Raw genomic sequence first — 22,507 nt, 5'->3', positions numbered from 1 at the left:
GCCACTCCTCAGATGGCTGTTCGAGATCCTTCCTGGGTCATGGCTGCCTAAAATGCATCCAAACATTCAGTATCTCCTCCCTCTGCATGCAGACACTGAACTTTCCTCATAGAGATTCATTGATTCAATTCATCTCTATGAAGAGATGCTGAAAGACCAGGGCTGTGTTTGAATCATGCTGGCTCTGCCCAATCTGCCTCTTCGTGAGTCTCAGCCAATCCTATGGGGAAGCATTGGGCCACCACTTCTGATGATGTCAGCAGGCAGCTTGTTTTTCTGAGGCAAACAGCATGCAGATCCACAGCTTCTGGCTTGAATACAGTAAAGGTTTGCTATATTTATGGTTGTTTTAACACTATAAGGTCAGGAATACTGTTTGTGTTCCTGACCCTATAGTGATTCTTTAATTTATAAATGTGTTAATTGATATTAAAATCTGTACTTTTTGTGAAATGAAAGGAGTTGTGAGGGAGGCTGAAAAGAATGGGGGGAAAAAAAAAGTCACTCTTCACACACAAAGCTTTTAAACAAGCTTAAGTGGTCTTAAAAGAACACTATAGGTCTAAATAGCTGTTTAAGTGACTAGTCCCCACTTATCCCTGATAAAAAGGTGATTTTATCTTTTTTTCAGAGGGCTCCACCAACTTGGCAAACTTAATAAAAACCGAATATCTCAGCCAATCCAATGCTTTCCCAAAATATATCATTGGGAGGCTATCGCTCATGCGTGGAAAAATGCCATGCTGCACCAATCAGCATTTCCACATAGAGATGCACTGAATCAATGCATCTCTATGAGGAACGTTCAGCACCTCCATGGACGTCAGTGCTGCACAGACCCAAGAAGTATCTCCAGTGGCAATCTGACAGTCTGAGTGACTGCCACTACTAGTGCTCCTAGGCAGTCAACACAGCATTTTCTCTGAATGTCACATTGAAATGCATGTAGGGACAGGCAGAAGAAACCAGAACAACTACATTAAGCGGTAGTTGTTCTGGTGACAAGTGTCCCTTTAAGAGAACTTTCCATTTTCAATTGTAAAGTAATACCTACCAAAAATCAATAAAAAAAAAAAAAAAAAAAAAACTAAACTTCTAATAACTACGGCTATGGCCCACTAAGGGCACATTTTATTATACTATTTTCTCTTAACTGGAAAGTGTAAATAACTAATAAAGAACGACAAAATTATAGATGTAAAAAGCCAAGCTGGAAGAATTGCCAATTTGGCCTTTCATTTTTAGTTTTCCCAAATTCCTGGTTTCTCGGACCTTCCCTCGGCAACCCAGTCCAAATATCCACAGTACATAATGATAATCAATTAAACACATAAGAACACGCGATGCTCCTTTCACCACCTTTATTACAACCTCTGACATGGGCTGCAAACAAACATGTTGTTGGAGGGAATGGGGTGGGGGGGTAAGAAAGAGAATCCAGGATTTTGTTTCCAGTCCTGAATACACAAATAAATTATAAAACAAAAACAAGTTTAAAGATCTTTTATCCAACTAGAATTACAGAACTAAAAGTTTTGTATTGTTAAATTTAAATGCCCTCATGCACAGTACTTCTCTATTGATATCAAACTTACACCTCGAGCATTAGGCTCCAGTGGAGACAACTGTTCTGTTCTACAGAAAAACCTACTTTTTAAACAATGCCCACCATTTGTTTTACAAGAGCACGTGTAGGGCTGTATGTACATCATATGGCTGTGGATAGATTTGTAGATCTTCATACAGTTCCACGTACACATTTTAACTAGGTATCTCAAAATGCCATCATTACAAATTCATCTAGGCATATACTTGTGAAGACGCAACAGCGCCTTCCAAAATTTCTGATGTGTTCAATAATCTGGATCAACTTGGCTGAGGCATGTTGCACAGGACAGATTGTGATGATATTTACACAAATTACATATAGTATACAAATATTTGCAGGGAAACTGATACTTGGCAGTTCTGCTTACAGACAATTTCACTCTGATTAAAATAAAAAAATAAATCTAAACAGCCCTTCACTCTCAGATTCAGCCCCAAATTTTTATTCGGGGCCTATACAAGATGTTTTGCATCTATTAAGCAAAGTTTATTAGAAATACTGTGGACACCTTGCACTTTCCATTGTGGATGGAAAAAGAATCCAATGGGTCATGATTTATTACAACATTAGGTCCAAGTGGATTGTTCTTTGTATGCACTTTACAAACACAGGTGTGTGTGTGTAGTCATCTTTGTTTGGTCAGGTAACAGTTCATCCCATAGGAAAGAAGGCAAACTGAAATGGAGTTCTGTCCCCAACAATAGGTCCCTGTGAACAGCTTACAACAAAGAAGTTAAAACTAGTCCACTAATTGGAGGTACATCACCATTCAGCACAAATAGTCTATGGTAGCATTTACTGGTGCAGAATCACCACGTCCATCTATGGGTCTGTTCATCCAACAAAGAGAGAAGTTAGAAATCCACAGTAATCCTTTTGTTGTGCACCGTTCTCAATAAGATCTTTACTTGATCTTTGATCTGTTGTACTGGATAGGTGATAGATCACAGAACACTCTCAACTTCTGGCATTCTTAATGGAAACTTGGTTGGCCCATGCCCATATCTATGAGCTCACAGAGTTTCACCAAAACGATCTTTTCGATATTCAGCAGCATCCCCCTGTCCATCATGGACATCATCTTCTATAAAGAGAAAAGAAATTTAAGATATTAAATTGGACCCCATCATTTCATCTACAGACAGCAGAATCCTTTGCAGTTCAATAATACATAGTCATCTTCACTGCTAAGAATTACATTTCAGAATATGCAGACATAAAGCTATCTAATTAACCACCACCCACCCCCACTTAGAAACAAAAAACATACAATTCCATATATAAACTAAAACAAAAAGTTAATAACTTAGATTTACAGGTGAAAGAATAGTATGAACCAACTTTGTTCACCTACCCTACATATTAGAGAGACACATACAAAGCAATAGATCATATAAACTTGTAAAATCTCATTTATGACGGATATGATGGGAGGAGGGGGGGCCGAAGCAAATCACAAGTTTTGCTACATAGGACGATAAAGGTGAATAGTGTAAATGATTCTAACAAAATGAGAGGGAAAATTACTATAAGACAGAGAATTTTTTTTAAAATATAGGAAAAGGAAGGGAATTACAGCATGAATAATAGAACAAAACAAACATACACTGCACACTCTTAACAGCAAAAAAGGCAATGGGTATAGTGAGACTGACACAAGAGCTAGGATTAAGGTAGATCAAAGTTTTGTTTATGTTTAGCCCTCAGACTGGATGATCATGAAGCTTTTAGTATGGAAATACATATATATTGACTTTAGAATTGTATAGTTGGCACAGGTTAAAAAGTTTGAATAAGTAAGTGAAGATGAACAAGAACCGGTCAAATCATAAATTCAAAGAGGTCAACAAGAAGCTCTCACAAGCATTTTTCAATCCAAGGATCTGCAAGTTTACCCATATACACAATATCGCTTAATGGGTTGCTGCTACAAGTCGTGGCGGCTGTGCCATTGTGCGTTTATTATCTTAGTTTTGCCAGCACTTGGTTTGTGGAATAAGGAATTTGTGTGATGCAGAGATGCAGCCCAAGCTCACCTTGCACATCATCTTCTCCCCCATCACCATCATCTTCCTCATTGTAAGCCAGCTCTGCCTGCTTGTCTGCCTCGTACTCACCCACGTTCCCATCATCCCCATTATAATCTGCAACTTTTGAGCCATGCTGCGGATCTACTGGGGACTCATTTTCATCAAAGAACCGATCTGGGAAGTCGGGATCGAGAGGGGATGTAAAGGAAGGAGCAGGAAGGGGACAGAATAAGAGTGGAAGGACAAGATCAAGAGAAGATGGGAAAAAATAGGAAACATTAGCATAGGTTGAACAGGAGAGAGCTGAAAGAATCATCTTAAGACTGCTGCAAAACCATTAACATATATCTAAAAAGAGTCTTAGAAGAAAGTGGAAGATGATATAAAGAGCATTACCAGCGAGGTATCAATTTCAGAGAAAAAGCAGATTAACCTTTTGAGATAATTGATGTGCTAAAGCAATCACAGAGAATTGCCAAACATGACAAGTGACTGTTCTGGCATTTCATGTGATTGGGTGGCACAATGCAATATGAAAAGTAAAAATAATGCTTCTGGACTAGTAATTCCTCACATTAAACTCTCCTGTCTGCTGACAAAGCCCTTGTCACCAGACAGTCCATTCTCTCTCTATACCATCTCCCACTGTGCATACAGAAAGAATAAAGTTTTACAATTTTTTTTTTTTTTTTAAGTAATGCATATTTCAGAGTGATAAAAAAGGGGGGGGGGGGCACTGTAGTTGTATTTAGGGGCCAATTTTTCTTTATAATAATCCTAGGAAGTTTTTAGGTTAGTTGGCAAGTTAAATTAAAAGAAACAACAGAAACCTTGATATACACTACAGCATGCAAAATTAAACTGATAGTCTATTAAACTACCCAAAATAAGACAATTAAATAAACATGTGGCAACACGGAAGAAATGTCTTTGTGTATTGCATTATAGCACTTAGGGTCACAATTTTTGTTTGCTTTAGCTGCCTCAGAGGAGTATAATCGTAAAAATGGCTAGATGATTGGTCACCCATATTTTGTATATCATCTTTTTTTTAGATGTTAAAATGGAAACATCTACTACTCCATACCTATGAGCATAACTTATAGATATTTGTTAAGCTTGCCTACAGAAATTATAGGAATAGCATTCTACAGTCAATAAGCACAAGTGAAAATAAAGGGAGAGTATTTCACATAAAACTTAAGAGATTCATTAGCATATTGGGGAAATGCAGCTAATGCACATGCACGGCAAGCACATTAGGCCCTCCCCACAGGAAAGCATTGAAGCTATTTTACGGATGCTGGATATCCGGCGTCCAGTGACCAAACATTGCCACTAGAGACAGTCTTAGTCCTGAAATGTAATCATTGCAGTTTCTAAAAAACTGCCATGATTTGCATTGCAGGACTAAGTGTGACAGGGACACTGCACTCGAAATACATCAATAAGATAAAGTGGTCTGGGTGACTATAGTGTCCCTTTATGTAATCCAACTTTTTTCTTTAATCTTTTATAAATACTCCTGAGAGACGTGAAATTAAAGAAATACTCCAAACACCTGTTTCGGAACCTGGCAACCGTGAAGCAGCCCAGTGATGCGTCCAGCGGGCCCTGCTCCCGGGGGGGTTATCCCGGTCCACATTGGAGGGAATTACCCCCTAACACTGGCCCATCGATCCTGCAGGACACAGTGCATCCCACGCCAGGGCGCCAAAATGGCGGCGACGCTACCAACACTGCCTACCTTTAAGCAGCTCCGTCCGCAGGACTACAGGCAGCATATACCATAGCCGGAAAACACAGCAGAGCTGCCACTTGTAAGCCCTGCACACCGCCCAAGCTACCGATGTCCTGACCGCTGCTGCCGTGGAATGGCAAACCCCATTATACCAGAGTCTTATCTAACCTGCATCAAGAGACCACCACCGCCACCTCTGAGCCATCCCTCATGCTATCAGTGGCAGACATCTCCTCGCCAAGCAAGCATATTGCCCCCTGGCAAGTCACATCTATGCTGGACAGTTATGTATATCCAGTGGGCATAGGCTAACAAGGATTCATTCGGTGGACATGTAGTCCTGTCCCCACATTACACTGTTGGCAGCAACTTAAGGCTCCGATACTTACCTCCTGTCCAGTTCATATTTTAGTTTAACTTACATGTACAAGCTTATACCATGCTGTATGATTCATCTTCATTGAATTCTAAGCAACTTATTTCCTCTTGCATTACTTAAGCCTGCATAATACCTCTCTCTCTCTCTCTCTCTCTCTCTCTCTCTCTCTCAACATGTTTGGCCTGTGACTAGCTACCTAACATCATTTACCCTACCCTACGTAGGCCTAAGCATGCAAATCTTAATATTATAACAAAAAAAAGTGCATTTACTCAGACATGTCTTGTACTCTATCAGCGAATACTTTTTGTGAAACCTCTGCACTGTCTGTGTTTATATGTGAAATTTGCAAAGCACTACAAAAATAAAGAATAAAAAAAAAAAAAAAAAGTCTACCCAGCACCTTTTGCTGCCAGCCACTTGGAATGCCAGAATTCTGTGCTTGGGTATCAACAGTGCGCTACCACCCACCATTGAAGAAAGGAAAGATTGTCTTTCAATCTCAAAAATGCAAAAGGAGTTGGAACTCAAGTCCAGTGGTGAGTGCAACGGCATAGCAAGATGTTAAACACAATGAGTATAGATGCATGGGTTGGCTGGAAAATGATGCACAAAGCATGCATAAAAATACATGCTAAAGGTGCAGAAAATGGCGGAATGTGTGCGCACATATCCCAAGCAAATGTAAATTACATTCACAGGGGTTGCTAAGGCTCAGCACACTCAGACATGCTGAAGAATTGAAAAACTATGTGATGTAATGGATTCACACTGACCTCCCAAGCAAAGGGGTTTCAAATGTTGCTTACGCTCAGACATGCTGATTGAATTAACACACACACTGTGAAGAGGCTCACACAGACAACACATGATCAGAAATCTTATAAAGAGTATTAATGCAGACAAATGAAGGGGTTTAGACACAGGACAGAGGTGAATAAGGAAGACATGCACATGAACTAGGAGCTCAGTTTTGGAGTAAATATAGTGTGAAAAGAGATCCATGTAATGTTTAATATGTAGAAGCAGAACGCATAAAATGTTAAGCTCTCTGTCCCACAGTTAAAATGTATACATCACATATATTATGTCTTGTATTACATGTTTGTTATTAAGATAATGAAATAACGTATATTTCACAATTTCCATGGGACAGATCTCTACATATAGTAATGTTATCTTTTACTGCAAGGTAGTTTTAAGCCTCACAGAGGTTCTGAAAACCACAGGAAATGTCTGGAATATGCAATTAAAAAAAAAAAAAAAAAAATCTTTATTTTTATTGTGCGTCAGTGAACAAATTCTCCTGCATCGTCACAACAACGAGTGCAAGAACATGCAAACATTACAATGAAACAGGTTACGTAAGGCATGGGTCTGCTAGGATTAATACTTTGTTTCATTTTGCTGCGTCAGCACAATTTATATATTAACGAAAAAAAATACAAGAAGTTTCTGTACACATCTTCAATGAGTTCGTTAGTACGCTAATGTTACATGTATGACCTGTGTGTTTAAGCGTGCGAGTGTAGTGGTGACGCGTGAGTCGCTCAGATGTGTATGATGATGTGAATACTGTGATATGGTACATGCTTAATGAGACAAGAGTATAAGAATGGTAGAAGAACTTAAGAAAGTGTCTGGCAACAGGTTTAGCAGTATGTGAGTGGCAGGCAACAGGCCTCATGGGGACATGGCCTTGTGTGGTGAACATAATATGGTACATTAAGGAGATTATTAGTGTAAAAAAAATAAAAAGTAAAGCATTGAAGGGAGGAGCATAGGATATAAAACATATCCAAGCAGTGAGGGTAACTCAAGTGTCAAGTCCAGCTCGGTTGTGGAGGCTGTTGTAGGGTCTGGGTAGCGTCCTGAGCGGCAGAGGCTCTATTCAGGTGCTTCTGCACCTTACAGGAGTATGGGTGGAATATGCCAGTTTTACCATTCCTTTCATTAACCCAAAAATGGAGATTTAGTGACCTTGTACGGGTGTAATTTGAGAAGTAAATGCACAAGTGCAGTAGAGCAGTACACAGATTTCAATGATCTGCCCTTTCATGAGCAACTCCAGTAGAGCTCTCTATGTGAAATATACGCAAGTGGTGCAGTTAATGCCAAACTGTGAACCAACTACAAATATTTTTACCTGCAAAACACATTCCCAGACGGTCTACAGTTTGGATACTAGGTCATATAGTGTTCCTTACTTCAGTAATATTTTGATGTTACACATGCAGAGTTACTATTACAAGCTACTGCATTTTGGTTTATCTTTATCTTTACATATGACATCAATACCACAAATATGAACACTCAACTGACATAACATTCTTATATTATGAAGAGAGACATTTTTTTTTTTAATATTTTTATATTATGAAGAGGGAAAAAAAATACGAATCAAATTTAAATCGAAGCCTACGCTAGGTGAGAATGTACACCCGTTTGAGTCAGATTGTCTTTCAATCTATGCATTTGTGGGTGACATTACTAGCACAATGTATACAATGACCCCAACCTTCATGAAGATGTTTCACTTTACCTTCCGCACCCTGTGAAAGTGTGGAGCATTACCTCCTGTAATATAGTAGTCTAGTTCTAATTTGCACTAGTGATATGGAAATGTTATAGTAAATCCTATATATTGCAATCTGGGAATCTAGCAGTATGGACAGAAAAGCAACACAAATATCCGGACTTGTGCTTATTTTGAGTCTATACTATGACCATAAAGAAGAAGGGACCGGCTACAATAATATAAGCACTGCAGGTGACCGTACAAATGTATACTATATGGACAAAGGTATTGGGACACACCTCTTAATTATCGAATTCAGCTGTTTCAATCAGCCCCATTGCCCCAGGTGTATAAAGTCAAGCACCTAGCCATGCAGTCTGCATTTACAAACATTTATGAAAAAATGGGTCATTCTGAAGAGCTCAGTGAATTCAAGCGTGGTACTGTGATAGGATGCCACCATGGCAATAAGTCAGTTCGTCAAATGTCATCCCTGCTAGATATTCCACAGTCAACTGCAGGTGGCATTATTGTAAGGTGGAAGTGTTTAGGAAGAGCAGCAAGTCAACCACGAATCAGAAGACCACATACAGTCACAGAGCGGGGTCACTGAGTGCTAAAGCGCATAAAAGTACAGAGCGCAAGCAACAAGTGTAAAATTCTCCTCTCCCTCCCCATGGGCTCTCTCCATCATCTCCCTCTATTCAAAAACTGTGAGAAAGCCTCCCTCCCCACACCAGCAGAGAGCATGCCAAATCGGTCCAATCACAGGGCATGAATGTCAGTGTCAGGAGCAGTCTGGATTGCAGGAAAGTAACACTTCTTTCTTTGCAGGCTATACTGCAGAGACCTAATTTATAGCGCCCAATAGAGCACATTACACAGAATAGATCCCTCTCATTTTAAGGGTCGGATTAACCCTTTAATTGAATGAAAATGTTTATATGATACAGAAGTATGTAAAAGTTAGTAATAGTAAGTTCCTGAGTGCCAGTATTGTGAAGTACAAATGGACCACACAGCCCCCCTAAAGATTAGGTCATGGAAAAAGGTTCTACTCTTACTTTGTTTTACGTTGGGAAACTCCAATGCCTTTGCCTCTTTTGGACTTTGCTTGGGAACAAATGGATTAATGGCAAGGACACTGTCGGCTTTCCTGGGAGCAGATACAAGATGCTTAACTGTATTAAAAAAAAACCAAAAAAAAAAAACACAGATTAACTTCAACCACCTTTCTCTCAAGATGCACAAGGTTCTCAACAAACATCTGTTTAGTAATATATGCACTCAAATGCATGCACGCACCTTTGGCTTCAGTAAATGAGTTGGTCTGCACAGAAGGGAATTTGTCTGACATTTGAACCAAATTATCATTTGGCACGGCACCCTGATCCACCTTAACTCCTGCTGAATAAATGTCAAACCAATGTCAGTATATTATCAGTATCAAAAGTAACTAGAAGCTTAGTAATGAAATCACCAATAGTACTGCTCACACTCACCAGTGGGTAGGACATCTTCTCTGGCTGGATCACTGTCTTCTATCTCTGGCATTCCTGCGTCACCGTCCCCTTTAACAGCATCTAAGAACCAAGTTAATTTTGTTGTTACCAACATCTTGGTGCCATGATGCAAACGTACTATTACAAGTGGCAGAAACACAGAAGCTAGTTCGACTGGAATATTTCCATCAACAGTTTTGAGTATGTATTCTGGTGCTATGAAATAGTAGAAATAAGAGAATGCTCTGCAGGACTATTGTCTGTAAAACCATGCATTGAAGGACAATAATTTTAAACAGGAGCAACAAAACCCAAAACTATTTATTATCACATGGCAAGAATCAGAATTTAATGGCAGACAGGCCCAATATGGCACCAGCAAGCTCTGACCCTCAAGTTCCATTCCAGTCAGAGGCTTCAATCAGAAATCATTTATTGGTTTAACCCCTTGGAGCAAACTGGCACCTGGTGCTTCCTTGCACCACAGCAACTTCATTCTGATCGAGTTGCTATGGTGCCCAGGGTGCCCCTTTAAAACCATTGCACATTGCAGTTTGAGAGAACCATGCAATCTCTGTATTTAAGTGTGCAGTACTAGTTTATACCTACCTTTACCATAGGGTAAGCGGTTACTAGAAGGCTCCTCTACTTTGCTTTCTTTTTCTTCTGCAACCACAGCATGTATTTTGCCCACTGCAAATATGTCACCAGCTCCATCTTTGCTGGACGGTTTCTCTGAAGTGATCTGTACAACACAAAGAATTGTTTGCTTGGAAATATGGTACTGTAAAATCAGTAATTTGTTGACTCAGTCTAATTTTGTTCTATGGCTAATCATGTAATTTTGTAATGAGGGTCTCTTTGAGAGACAATCTGACATGGTGGTAGTGTCATATATGTTTCTTCCACAGACACATCACAATTCTACTATAAGCCTTACTTTTTTTTTTTTTTTTTTTTATATAAAAGGTGAACAAAGCATGGCTGACAGAATATATTAAAGACCCAACAGTTTTAGCCTGTGCCCAATAAGGGTACTCAATGCAATCCACATTTGGCACAGGTTAAAGTTACTACCAGACAAAAGCACTGAGGTCTATGCAGCATGGTAAATCAAATGTCCTGTTTCATTTACTTGTAAAGAGAGATTTTAGCTTATCTGGAAAATATACCACTGACTAAAACATTAAACATCACCTCTAACCTAGCTTTCATGTATAACATCATAACTCGGTTCAGCCCTGGCACACACTGCAATGTAGGAGGAGAAATAACATTTGTATCTCCTCCTCTCTCTATGTTGTCTGACACAGCAAACAATGCAAAGGAAACACTATGTTCTAAGATAGACGAAAATATGGCAGTGTTTATTTCTATGTTTAAGACCACACAAACACATTTATTAAATAGAATAGACTGATAAAAAGAATACACATTTTGGGGACTGACATTACCTCTAATTATGGAAAACAAGACCAAGTCCTATAATTTACTCCATTCTCTTTGAAAGAAAGAGTGAACATTGGTAAAATCAGGCTCAGAAGCAAACAAAAAGGACTGCCACAAAATTTTTTTTTTAAAAAGGTGCTTCAGCTTGCTCTGATGGGCAAACTGCCATAGTAGTTCACAAAGTTACAATGCGTGATGTCACAACCTTGTGTTCGAATGCTGCCAGAATGCACTCAAGCAGAGATTCCACAGAAAGAGACTTGTGCAACAGCACACGTTTTGCCCAAAATGTCGGAGATCTCACACACTATAAGGGTTCCCTCTGTTTGTTACACCAGGAAGACAGTTTCTAATCAGGAGAGTAACAACATATGCTGCAGTGAGCGGACACAAATAGGAATAGCATCATTAATGTTAAAAGGAACATTATAGTGACCAGAACAACTACAGTTTAATGTAATTGTTATGGTGTCTATAGCATGTCTCTGCAGGCATTTTAATGTAAACACGGTTACTGCCTGGGGACAGCTTCAGTGGCAGTCACTCAGACAGCCACTAGAGGTGCTTCTTGCGTCAGTGCTTCACGGACGTTGCATGGAGACGCTGAACATTCCCCATAGAGATGCACTGATTCAATGCCTCTCTATATGGAGTTTCTGATCGGATAGCATAGCGGTTTGCTGCACATACAGGATAGCCTCCCAATGCTTTTCTTATGAATCGTCAATTTGGATGATCTCAGGCAAGGAGGTGGATCGGTGATGGTACCAGTATCGACGGACCCACATGGCGCTGGAATAAAGTTAAGCAGACTTATCTTTAACATTGGTAACAGGGGTGCTAAATAGTGATACTACAGCTATAGTGAAAGAAATACATGTTTGCATTTCTCTCCCTATAGTGTTCCTTTAAAGGACCACTTCAGCTCAATGAAGTGGTCTGGGTGCCAGGTCCCTCTAGTGTTAACCCTGTAGCTGAAAACATAGCAGTTTCAGTGAAACTGCTATGTTTCACTGAGGGTTAATCCAGCCTCTAGTGGCTGTCTCACTGACAGCCGCTAGAGGTGCTTCCGCGCTTCTCAATGTGAAAATCAGTGAGAAGACGCTAGATATCCATAGGAAAGCATTGAGAAATGTTTTCCTATGGGCGGTTTGAATGCACACGGCTCTTGCCGCACATGCGCCTTTGGCGCTGACGTCAGCAGAGGGAGGAGAGTTCCCCAGTGCCGAGGGAGCTGGAGAAAGGTAAGTGTTTTAACCCCTTCAGCCCAGCGGGAGTGGGACCCTGGGGGGGAGGGGACCTAAAGACCCTATAGTACCAGGAAAACGAGTTTGTTTTCCTGGCACTATAGTGGTCCTTTAAATTCAGGTACAGAGGACAGCTGTTCCTGGGGTTAGGTTGGAGAGAATTTTGAGCTGTTTCCCATTACTTCTCAGCTGCAGTTTCCTTTTGATTTGACTCCATGAGACTCACTGTGGATTGGATAATTTGCACAGCAGCTACCAAGACACATTCTATGGGCCAAGCAGCATATAACAAGCTGTGACAGAATGAATCCTTACTTTCTAACATTAGGAATGTAACTTGGCCAATCTAGTAATTTGCAAATACTTACAAAACAAATAAAATATTTAAATTTGCCAAATAAAAGCTACTTTTATTAAACAGTAGGTTGACTCAAATCCTCCAACAAAGACATTTAGGAACAATCTTAGATCAGTATCAACGAGGAAGTGCTGTAATGAATATGGTTCCAAGAGTGCCCTGATGTGCGGTTTTAGAATTGTTGGAGACCTGTGGTCCAGCAGTGCAGGGCTTAGCTATTTGACTGAAAGCGATGAGATGTTGCTCTCGGCCAGTGGTCTTAGCTCACTAGAACTAACAGAAGCTCTTTGGTGGAAGAAGCACAGGCAAAGAGCTAGGAGGTGGACCCCATGTAAAAAGTCAATCCATTCTAAAATGGCTTGACTACTTACATTGGGACAACACAATGGCACTCTTGCCACCATAGCCACTACAGCCCACTGGTAGGAGTGTTTCTTTAACAGGGTAGCTTATGTTTAAAGGAAGGTTCACAAAAGAATTGTAACAATATATATTTTTAAAGCAACATGTGCATTCCTACAAGATTGCTAAGCTCACAGCATTAATTCCCTTTACTACACAGAAATAGGACAATTTGGCAATTACAGTATATCAGAGGTGAGATTAGCTCGGCAAAGTATTGATTTTATGGAGGTTCCCAGGGATTTTCTGCCTCTTTCTTTTAATTTATTGTTTCATCTATTCTTTATTCTATCTGATCCGCTTTTCAAACGTAGTAACATCTTGCTTCCCACTGATTTATTGTAACATAAGCAATTCATTGTATCTCAATGGAATCGATTTTCTATTTACTAAATTCTCAATAAACCTTTAAACTTCCAGAATTTACAGACTCCGGTTTCACAATATTTTTTTCAAGATGTGACATTAAAAAGGATCTTTCTGTACAGCTCTCCCAAGGCTTGCATGCACTCACTCACCTTCTCTCCCAGACTGACTTTTTTCAAGCGTTCTTCATACGCCCTCTTCTGTTCCTCAAGCTGCTGTGTACACTGCTGACTGATAGAAGCATCACTCGGTTAGAAGAAACACACAGAAATACAGCTCCTAGACAGTTTTTATATACTCATAATATGGACTACCTCTCTTCCTGTATTGTCTTCTGAAGGAATGTGTTGTTGTTCTTCAGATCACGTAGCTGATCTTCCTGACGGAGAAACTCCTGTTTTAGCTCAGCAAGCTGTTCTGTAAAAGGAAAAAAAATTACGACTGCGTAAGATTTAGGAGTCTAGGTAATAAAAAATTGCGACAAACTTTTCAAAGAGTAAAAAGGCAATATTTACATAAATATAAAAGGAATCCCATTCTCTACATCACTTCCGGTTGATATTTCAGTAATGCACTTGAAGCAATGTGAAAATAATGGCAGGTAACCACACTGATCTGCACAGAGATGTGGTTACAGAGGGTATGAGAATGGGGAGGAATGGAAGGGGAGGAGAATAGGAAAGAGGCATATAGAGAGGAAAGGATAATGTGGTAAGAGAATTCTGAAGGTAAGTAGAGAAGCCAGGAATATGCCTTAACAGATCAAAAAATTAACTGCAAGTTGTATTGGCATCAAAACAAAAATGATCTGTATGCACCAGGTGTACCCATCTGCTGGCAGGGGGCAAGTATTGCAGAATGTGAAGTAAAATAAACACAACCCCATATCGTAGAAATGGAAATGTCACACATCAATATGAAGGGTAACCTATGGGCTATTCAATTCAAATATGCACTGAAACTCAAAAAGTAGGTGTATTGCTGGACATAGCATATTGGCTCATAGAGGAGTCTTCCTTGGTAAAGGAGAGCAGGCTCGTTTCAACAGACGGTGATATGCTCCATACCTTGAACAATGAGTACAACAGGCAGGAGTTGTGTAACTGAAATGCAAAAAAGGATCTGAAGAGAATTGACCAAGGAATCCCAAATTACAGCGGAGTTTGAAAATGTTTCAATTCAGCGTCTCTGGCCTAAAACGTGCCATAAGCTAGTTCATTTCTATTTTAGTAAATAACTGATGTTTGATTGACAAAGAGAGAGATAACTACAACTAATTTAAACTGAAACTTTCAGAGGCCAACATGATGCACATCTTGTTTCTAATCTCAAACCACATGCAGATATTTAAAAGAGAAAAGCAGCATTGCTACACAAGGTACCTCCGTCCCCCATCTTACGGTAATTAAAATAGTTTTCTCACCCTTAAAATGACTGATGTCAACCATCTGATGTGATATATTCGACTGCAACTTGGCCTGTGGAAAATAAATTAGGTTAAATAAGAGAGACAGGTTCTGCCAGTCTTTAATGCTACACATTATGGACGGCAATAAATCTTTAATTGTATTACAAAACTATTTACAACACAAATAATCGGCAATTCCACAGAATAAAACTACAATGTCTGGCAAACTATGTCAGTCCCTTTGCTGTAAAGAAAAATTTACACTCTTTTCTTTTAAACCGAACACTAATGGGCCTAGAGTGAAACAGGACACAAAAACTATGTTGATCAATGTCTATGAAGTACATATTGGATAGCCATGATACAGAGAGATCAGTTTTATGCAACACTGGGTAAATTACAGTAGCCAGATTGCCATAGCTCACAAAATGTCTGTTGGTGCGTATCTTTTTAAAGTAACACATCTCTACAGATGCAGCAGTTTGAGAGTCGTGCACAAATATTAAAAACTACGGGAAAAAAATAAACTCTACACCTTCCCCCATTTTTAATTTGGGGGGTTCATTGCAGGGCCAGTAGAATCTATATATACACACACGAGCTGGTTTGGGTGGTCATTCAGGAAACCTGATTTAGTTCTAGGTTGCCAGCATGAATTCAATTTCAACCGGTAGTGTGTGTTGCACACACATTACACACACAAAAGCGGAGGATCTCTATATCTTTCCTCCCATGGAAAGAGAGTGTAGAGTCCATGGCCTTCCTAAGAGCAAAACAGCCAAATTTCCTAAACTGTGAAAGCCTATTTATGCAAAAACAACAAAAGCTGTAATGATTTTATGTGATCATTGGAACAGCTCTTTGGAGATAAACTACTTATTCTACAATCCACTAAGGAAGTAGGGATTATAGAATAAGATCAGTCTCCATATATCGGAAAGAGACACTCCCTTACTGCAGCGCCTTGTCTTGGTGTGGGAGTGATCTTCCAGTAAGCAAAGCAACATTTGGTTGGCCTAATCAAAGCACTCCTTAAAGGGACACTCCGAACACCATAACTTCTTTGGAATTAAGTCTTTATGGTGTGAGGAGAGTCCCTGATTAATGGCTGACCTCAAAGGCTTAAATCTTGAAGTCTTCCCATGAACATCTGTTGCGGACTCCAAACAGAGTAAGAAAAATATTTCTCACTCCATTTTGTGAATGCTCTAAGCTATCAGTCTGAGGCTTCCTTATTCAAGCCTTAGACTTCAACTGAGGCTTGTGGTAAGAGATAGTGGGTGTCAGATTTAAGACTTTGGGGTTCAACTTTTAACAGGTAAGCCAGGACCCTAGGACCTCCTTGCATCATATCAACTTCATTCCAATGAATGTATGGTGCTCGGAGTGTCCCTTTAAGAGCTGGAAAAGCAGTAGGAATACAGACACAGTATGCACCTGTAGTGCCATGGAAAAAGTTCATAAGAATTCTCTAATTCTACTTCACTAAAGAAAAACTCAAAACGTTCAAAATTAAATACATAAATTGTTATTCAGTGGGTTCCTATAAGTGTTTAGATTACAAATAGTATCAAGTCCTCACTATCCAGTGTAATGTTCCAAAGTCTTACACAGAAGAGTAATACTGATATCATGTGTGCACACTTGGCTTCCATTGTAATCAGCCTCAGAATGCTTTGTTCTCATGACAAATGACTGAGGATGCTGGTGAGGGTACAGGAGAATAGAGAACTTCAGTGTGCACCGATGAAAGAGTAGCAAGATGGGCCAAATTTCACAATTGTACCATTTTATAGATGTGACTTTCGTTTCTTTTTTAAGCATAACCTGCACCTTGTCACTGCATGTGAATAACAGCCCTCATATTTTATTTTTCTTCGTTTTTGAAGATTCAAACATAAAGATGGCCAAAAAACAAACAAACCTAACTGTGGCTATCCTGTGACAAGCATGCTACTAAGATACTGGGTAATGACAGAGTCACTTGAACTAAGAATTGAATTCACTCTGCCTCTTGATACAATCAATTAACAAAAACCCAGTGGTAACCTAAAAATAAAAATTTAGCCATTTGAATAGTTACCATCATTTGAAGAATATAAATAGGCCATGTCATGTTATGCATGGAAGAGGCCATTTAATAGTGGTCTATTTCAAAATTATGAGGAAAAAAAAAATATATATATATATATTACTTTCCAAGGAATTAGAAGCAGAAATTTGTAAGCAACTTTAAAAGACAGGTGAGACCTTGCTGTGCTAGTTTTGGAAAGAAACTAATTGGATGGGGTGCTTTGTGTTGAAGTGACAGGGCAAAAATCAACCATGAGCATTATTACATAGAGGATTAAATAAGCTTCTACATTTGGTTGTGAAGCAGGTAGAGGGGACGAAAAAAAAAAAAAAGAAATTGCTGCATGAAATTTGTATGTTTTTCACAAGGCAATTACAACAATTAAAATAAAGTATTGAGTTGAATTAACTGAGCAGAAGAAAAGATGGGAGGGTGGGATATGGCGGAAATCTCACTTATGAAAAGGAACCTGCTATTACGTGGGTCTTAGCCTTCATCTTTACTACCCAAGTCAGATACTGTGCGTTATTCAAAGTGCTGTCTGACTCAGAGGCTTTCATGAAAGAACTAAGAACAGGTCTCTGAATCCCTAGCCAAGATGCACACTCCCTCAGTAAACAGATTACTGTAATGACCTTTCGTCCCTAACTTTAAATATATAATTAAAAAGATAGCTAAGATTGTATGGCTGAATAACAGGAAGTGCTGACGTGTATACTTAATGCGAAGTTGTGATGCACGTCTTATTGGACGGTATGAGGGTTAGTCATATAATATAACCTAACAAACATAATACAGGTACCCACGCCAAGATCTGGTTTAAATGGACCCCCCTCTGTTACTTCCATAGCATATAGGTGATGTTACATTGCTTGACACAAGATGACAAACAAATGAAAGGACAAGATGTGTGTGCATCCTCGCCAACTGTAACTTCCAACAACCAAGCTAAAAGTTGTATATTGTTAAATAATCTTCTGCATTAATACGTGGGATCAAGATAAAGAATGCCAATTTGCTGTGTAATAAGTTTTAAATATTAGTTGTAGGGTTGTAGGGTGATAGTTTACAGTGTTTATTTACCAACATCAACCTGAGGAGATTTGGAAAACTGCAAATAAACTTACATCAAAATAGCTGTGTTTTAAGTTTGCCAAGACATCTATGTTTAAAAAGTTGTAACATAATGAGCTATTCACTTAAAGCAGAACGGTTACGCAGTACATTTACCCAATCATTTACCCGATCACTTCCTCTTCTCTACTCTGTCTTTCTATTTTTCATCTATTTCTAAAAAAAAAACACAAGACTAAGTGTGGACTACTTTGTCTTATGTATTTTCCTACGCCTGACCTTCTTAGACACTGGGCTGGAGCTAGAGCTGTCTAGAAGTGTCCATCCCCTCAGCCGGCTGTTTATGGAGGATCCCATGGTCTTGCAGGATCCTTCATAGACCTCATTGCTGTACTCTTGCGCAAGCGCGAGAGCACAGCAGTGACGCAGGCTCCTGGCACAAAGAGGACCCGTCAAAAGTAGATGGCGGCGCCTGTGAGGATGGGTTCAGATATGTAGAACTCAACTTTCTCTGTCCCCCCAGCAGCAATATCGCCTTTGGGGCTCTTTGCACCGCTTTAAAGGGAACATTCCAGGCACCATAACAACTTCATCAAAATGAAGTTGTTATGATGCCAGGAAGTCCATGTCGCTTTCTTTCCTTAATGACTTAACCCCAAAGGTTGCTCTCCTGGACCTCCTTTTCCCCAGTGGCATTTGGCTTCTTTAATTGAGTTTCAGTAAGCTTGCAATGAAGTTGGTTAGGGTGCCACCGATTGGCTAAAAAAAAAGGTCAGCTGACACGCTAAGTCAAGCAGCAGCACCCCATTCTTAAAGGACCACTATAGTGCCAGGAAAACACTAGTTTTCCTGGCACTACTATAGGGGACTATAGGGGGCACTACTCAGGGACCCCCTCCTGCCAGCTGGATGGAGAGTAAAGGGTTAAAACTTACCTTTATTCCAGCGCCGGGCGGGGAGCTCTCCTCCTCCCATTCGGCTGAATACGCAAGCGCGGCAAGAGCTGCGCGCGCATTCAGCCGGTCTCATAGGAAAGCATTATCAATGCTTTCCTATGGACGCTTGCGTGCTCTCACTGTGATTTTCACAGTGAGAATCACGCAAGCGCCTCTAGCGGCTGTCAGTGAGACAGCCACTTGAGGATTTGGAGGCTGGATTAACCCATTTATAAACATAGCAGTTTCTCTGAAACTGCTATGTTTATAAAAAAAAAATGAGTTAACCCTAGCTGGACCTGGCACCCAGACCACTTCATTAAGCTGAAGTGGTATGGGTGCCTAGAGTGGTCCTTTAATTATTTTATTAATTTAAATAGTGTTCAATTCAGTGTTCAGCAAATTACACTATATGGATCACATGGCAGTGTTACAAGAAACAATTCATTAAAGTTCACGTCTGCCCACAATGGCTGGTACTTCTTTCAAATAATGCTGTTAAATAAAATAGAACAGGGATGGCAAAAAAAAAAAAAAAAAAGGTAATCTGTGAAACAATTTAAACAAAAACATGTCTTGACTCCTAATGCTTTTAAATAGAGAATAAGGTAGACAAACATGATATTTCCTGCAAATTACCAGTTTTCTATAAGATTCCAGCAGGACACATACATTCTGTCAATGAACACCTTTACACCTTTCCTTATCTAAATTGTTGCACAGATAACCTTTTTTTTTTTTTCTTTCCCCATCCCTGTTCTATCTAATCAAACATATTGTACTTGGAATAAGTACCAGCCATTGTGGGCACAAGTGAACGTTAATGAATCATTTCTTGTGACACCGCATATAGTGTAATTTACTAAAACACAGAATTGTGATGAATTGAACACAATCCCAATAAAGTGTAAATTATTGGAAATTTTAAATTACATTCTAAAAATATATCAAAAAAAATATATATATATATAATATTCTCCTAAATCAGGTGTATTTTCAGCTCCTTCGCACTAGCAGAACAGATATTGTGAAATTCCCGGGATGGCCCCCATTATTAACGATACATGCAATGTGCACGGCATGTCTGTGATCCTCTGTCCCATGACTCTCAGCCAGCCACAGCAGCTGTCCCTGCCCGGCCCCCTGATGTAAACAAAGGGCCGCTCACCCTGTCCATCTCGCAGCGCTGAGCCTGTCCATCCCGAGCCTGCAGCCGCTCCCCCAGGCTCTGGTACTCCCCCTGCCGCTGCTCCATCTGCCGCCGGTGGCTGTCCGCCTGCAGCACCATCTCCGAGTTGCGTTTCTCCAGCCGGCTCCGGGCCACCTCGATACGCTGCACCTGCGCCTGGAGCCCGAGCAGCTCGTCCTGCAGCGCGGCCTGCCGGGCCGACACGCTCCAGTAGTTGAAGGCCAGCAGTCCGATCACCGCCAGCAGGGCGATCAACACGAAGGGCGGCAGGCGGCCCGTGCGCCGCGGGGCTCCGAACCCCACCATGCCGGCCAAGACAGCCTCCCGCGCCGCGGCCCTCTCCAGCGCCGAACCCGGACTGCCCAGCTCGCTGATCACCCGCTACGGCTCCACCGAACCTGCTGACACGTAACCCGGAGCGCACGCACAGCCAGCCAATAGGAACCCGAGGCTGGCACCCTGGGCTCGCTGTGATTGGCGGCCTGGATGGTTCTGAGGGGAGGGTTGGAGGTGAGAGTAACCAGGCTTGTCTGCACCGAGGAGAGGACCGACTGCGGTGCGCATGCGCGGTAAAGTTCCGCATTCGTTGTCATGGCCGCGTTTCTGTCTCCGGGGGGCGTGGCCGGCAGATCCGGTTACTATAGTGATTGCACGGTTTGGGTTTGGGTTTGCGTTTTGTTTTTCTTTGTACATTGGGCATAGTCATTCTGTAAAGGAAACATACCTCCAGTATTGGAGGTATAACCAGATTTTATTCTACTGGGCATCATGGGAGATCGCCTTAAAGGGACACTATAGCTTTAAGAATACAGACCTGTATATAATGCCCCAATAATTAGTCACATGCCCCAATAACTGGTCACATGCCCCAATAACTAGTCACATGCCCCAATAACTGGTCACATGCTCCAATAACTGGTCACATGCCCCAATAACTAGTCACATGCTCCAATAACTAGTCACATGCCCCAATAACTGGTCACATGCTCCAATAACTGGTCACATGCCCCAATAACTAGTCACATGCCCCAATAACTAGTCACATGCTCCAATAACTAGTCACATGCTCCAATAACTAGTCACATGCCCCAAGAACTAGTCACATGCCCCAAGAACTAGTCACATGCCCCAATAACTAGTCACATGCTCCAATAACTAGTCACATGCCCCCAAGAACTAGTCACATGCCCCAATAACTAGTCACATGCTCCAATAACTGGCCACATGCCCCAATAACTAGTCACATGCTCCAAGAACTAGTCACATGCCCCAATAACTAGTCACATGCTCCAATAACTAGTCACATGCTCCAATAACTAGTCACATGCTCCAAGAACTAGTCACATGCCCCAATAACTAGTCACAGACATGCCCCAAGAACTAGTCACATGCCCCAATAACTAGTCACATGCTCCAATAACTATTCATATATAGCTTCTCTCACGTTTGCAATAAAATAAAAAAAAGTTTACTTGCTTTCCCTGACTCCTGCAGTAATCCATAAATGACCGTTTGGAGACCTGTTGCGCATGTGTGGCGAGTGCCTCGTTTGTATTTCAGTTTCCCCATAGAAGAGCATTGTATTCAGTGCTTTATTATGGCTTCCATGTCACATGACCAAGATTTACTCAGACAGTGCAGTGGGAGCGCCTCTAGTTGCTGTCAGTATGAGGTGGATCTAACCTCTTCCCCCTCCCATTTGTGCGTCTGTTTCTCCCCCAACCCCTTTGTGTTTGTGCCTTCCCCCCCGCCCTTTTGGGTGTCTCTTTGTCCCACCCAGCCCCTCTATGTGTCTCTCTGTCCCGCCTCAGCCCCTCTGTGTGTGTCTTTGAGCCGCCTCCTCTCCTTTGTCCTTCTTTTGCCCCCTCCTATGCCCTTATTCAGTTCCCTCTCCCCTCCTGTCCGCTTCTTCCATCCCCCTTCCCTCCTGTCCCCCCTCCGTTCTCCTGTGCCTGCTCAGTCTCACCTCACTCCATGTAGCAAGGCTGAGCAGACAGAACGTACTAGAGGAGCTTCTACCGCGGTCCACCTGCTCGGCTATGCTACATGAAGTGACCAGCAGGAATTAAATGCTACATGAAGTGACCGTCAGGTTGTGCAACGCGCTCCCCTTCCTGTCAGACACTCCACGCAACACACTCAGACTGTGTGACTAACACACTAATGTGTCGCGCCACACAGTTTGTTTTAAATATGTTTATTGGTTTCACAACATAAATTTCAATG

At 40.9% G+C, this 22,507-nt stretch overlaps 1 protein-coding gene across 3 annotated transcripts; it reads right to left on the bottom strand.

The window, feature by feature from the left end:
• Positions 1-1,346: 1,346 nt before the first annotated feature.
• On the bottom strand, positions 1,347-20,708 carry GOLM2 (golgi membrane protein 2). Of its 3 annotated transcripts, none has more exons than XM_063448701.1 (10): positions 20,261-20,708; positions 15,025-15,079; positions 13,916-14,018; positions 13,754-13,832; positions 10,389-10,524; positions 9,780-9,860; positions 9,583-9,681; positions 9,342-9,458; positions 3,646-3,813; positions 1,347-2,693 (listed from the first exon to the last, which is right to left on the bottom strand). In XM_063448701.1, exons 1-10 carry the CDS (start codon positions 20,585-20,587, stop codon positions 2,623-2,625), a joined length of 1,236 nt encoding a protein of 411 aa, XP_063304771.1. In that variant the 5' UTR covers positions 20,588-20,708; the 3' UTR covers positions 1,347-2,622. The 3 variants fall into 3 exon arrangements, with proteins under 3 accessions (XP_063304771.1, XP_063304770.1, XP_063304772.1); XM_063448700.1 differs by having other exon boundaries at positions 9,583-9,684; positions 20,261-20,707; XM_063448702.1 differs by lacking the exon at positions 3,646-3,813 and having other exon boundaries at positions 9,583-9,684; positions 20,261-20,705.
• Between the last annotated feature and the right edge of the window lie 1,799 nt (positions 20,709-22,507).

The sequence above is a fragment of the Pelobates fuscus genome, chromosome 3, assembly GCF_036172605.1.
Source record: "Pelobates fuscus isolate aPelFus1 chromosome 3, aPelFus1.pri, whole genome shotgun sequence".
NCBI lineage: Eukaryota > Metazoa > Chordata > Amphibia > Anura > Pelobatidae > Pelobates > Pelobates fuscus.
The sequence above is the reverse complement of the archived record's forward strand: the minus strand, read 5'-3'. Positions and strand labels throughout refer to the sequence as shown.

Bases quoted from the DNA above. Each gene is read 5' to 3' on its own strand.
- GOLM2 (XM_063448700.1), bottom strand. From the start codon at position 20,587: ATGGTGGGGTTCGGAGCCCCGCGGCGCACGGGCCGCCTGCCGCCCTTC. The intron at 10,525-13,753 runs GTGAGTGAGTGC...TGTGTTGTACAG, and splicing joins AAGTCAGTCTGGGAGAGAAG to ATCACTTCAGAGAAACCGTC. The intron at 9,861-10,388 runs GTAGGTATAAAC...CTTGGTTCTTAG, and splicing joins CCGCTTACCCTATGGTAAAG to ATGCTGTTAAAGGGGACGGT.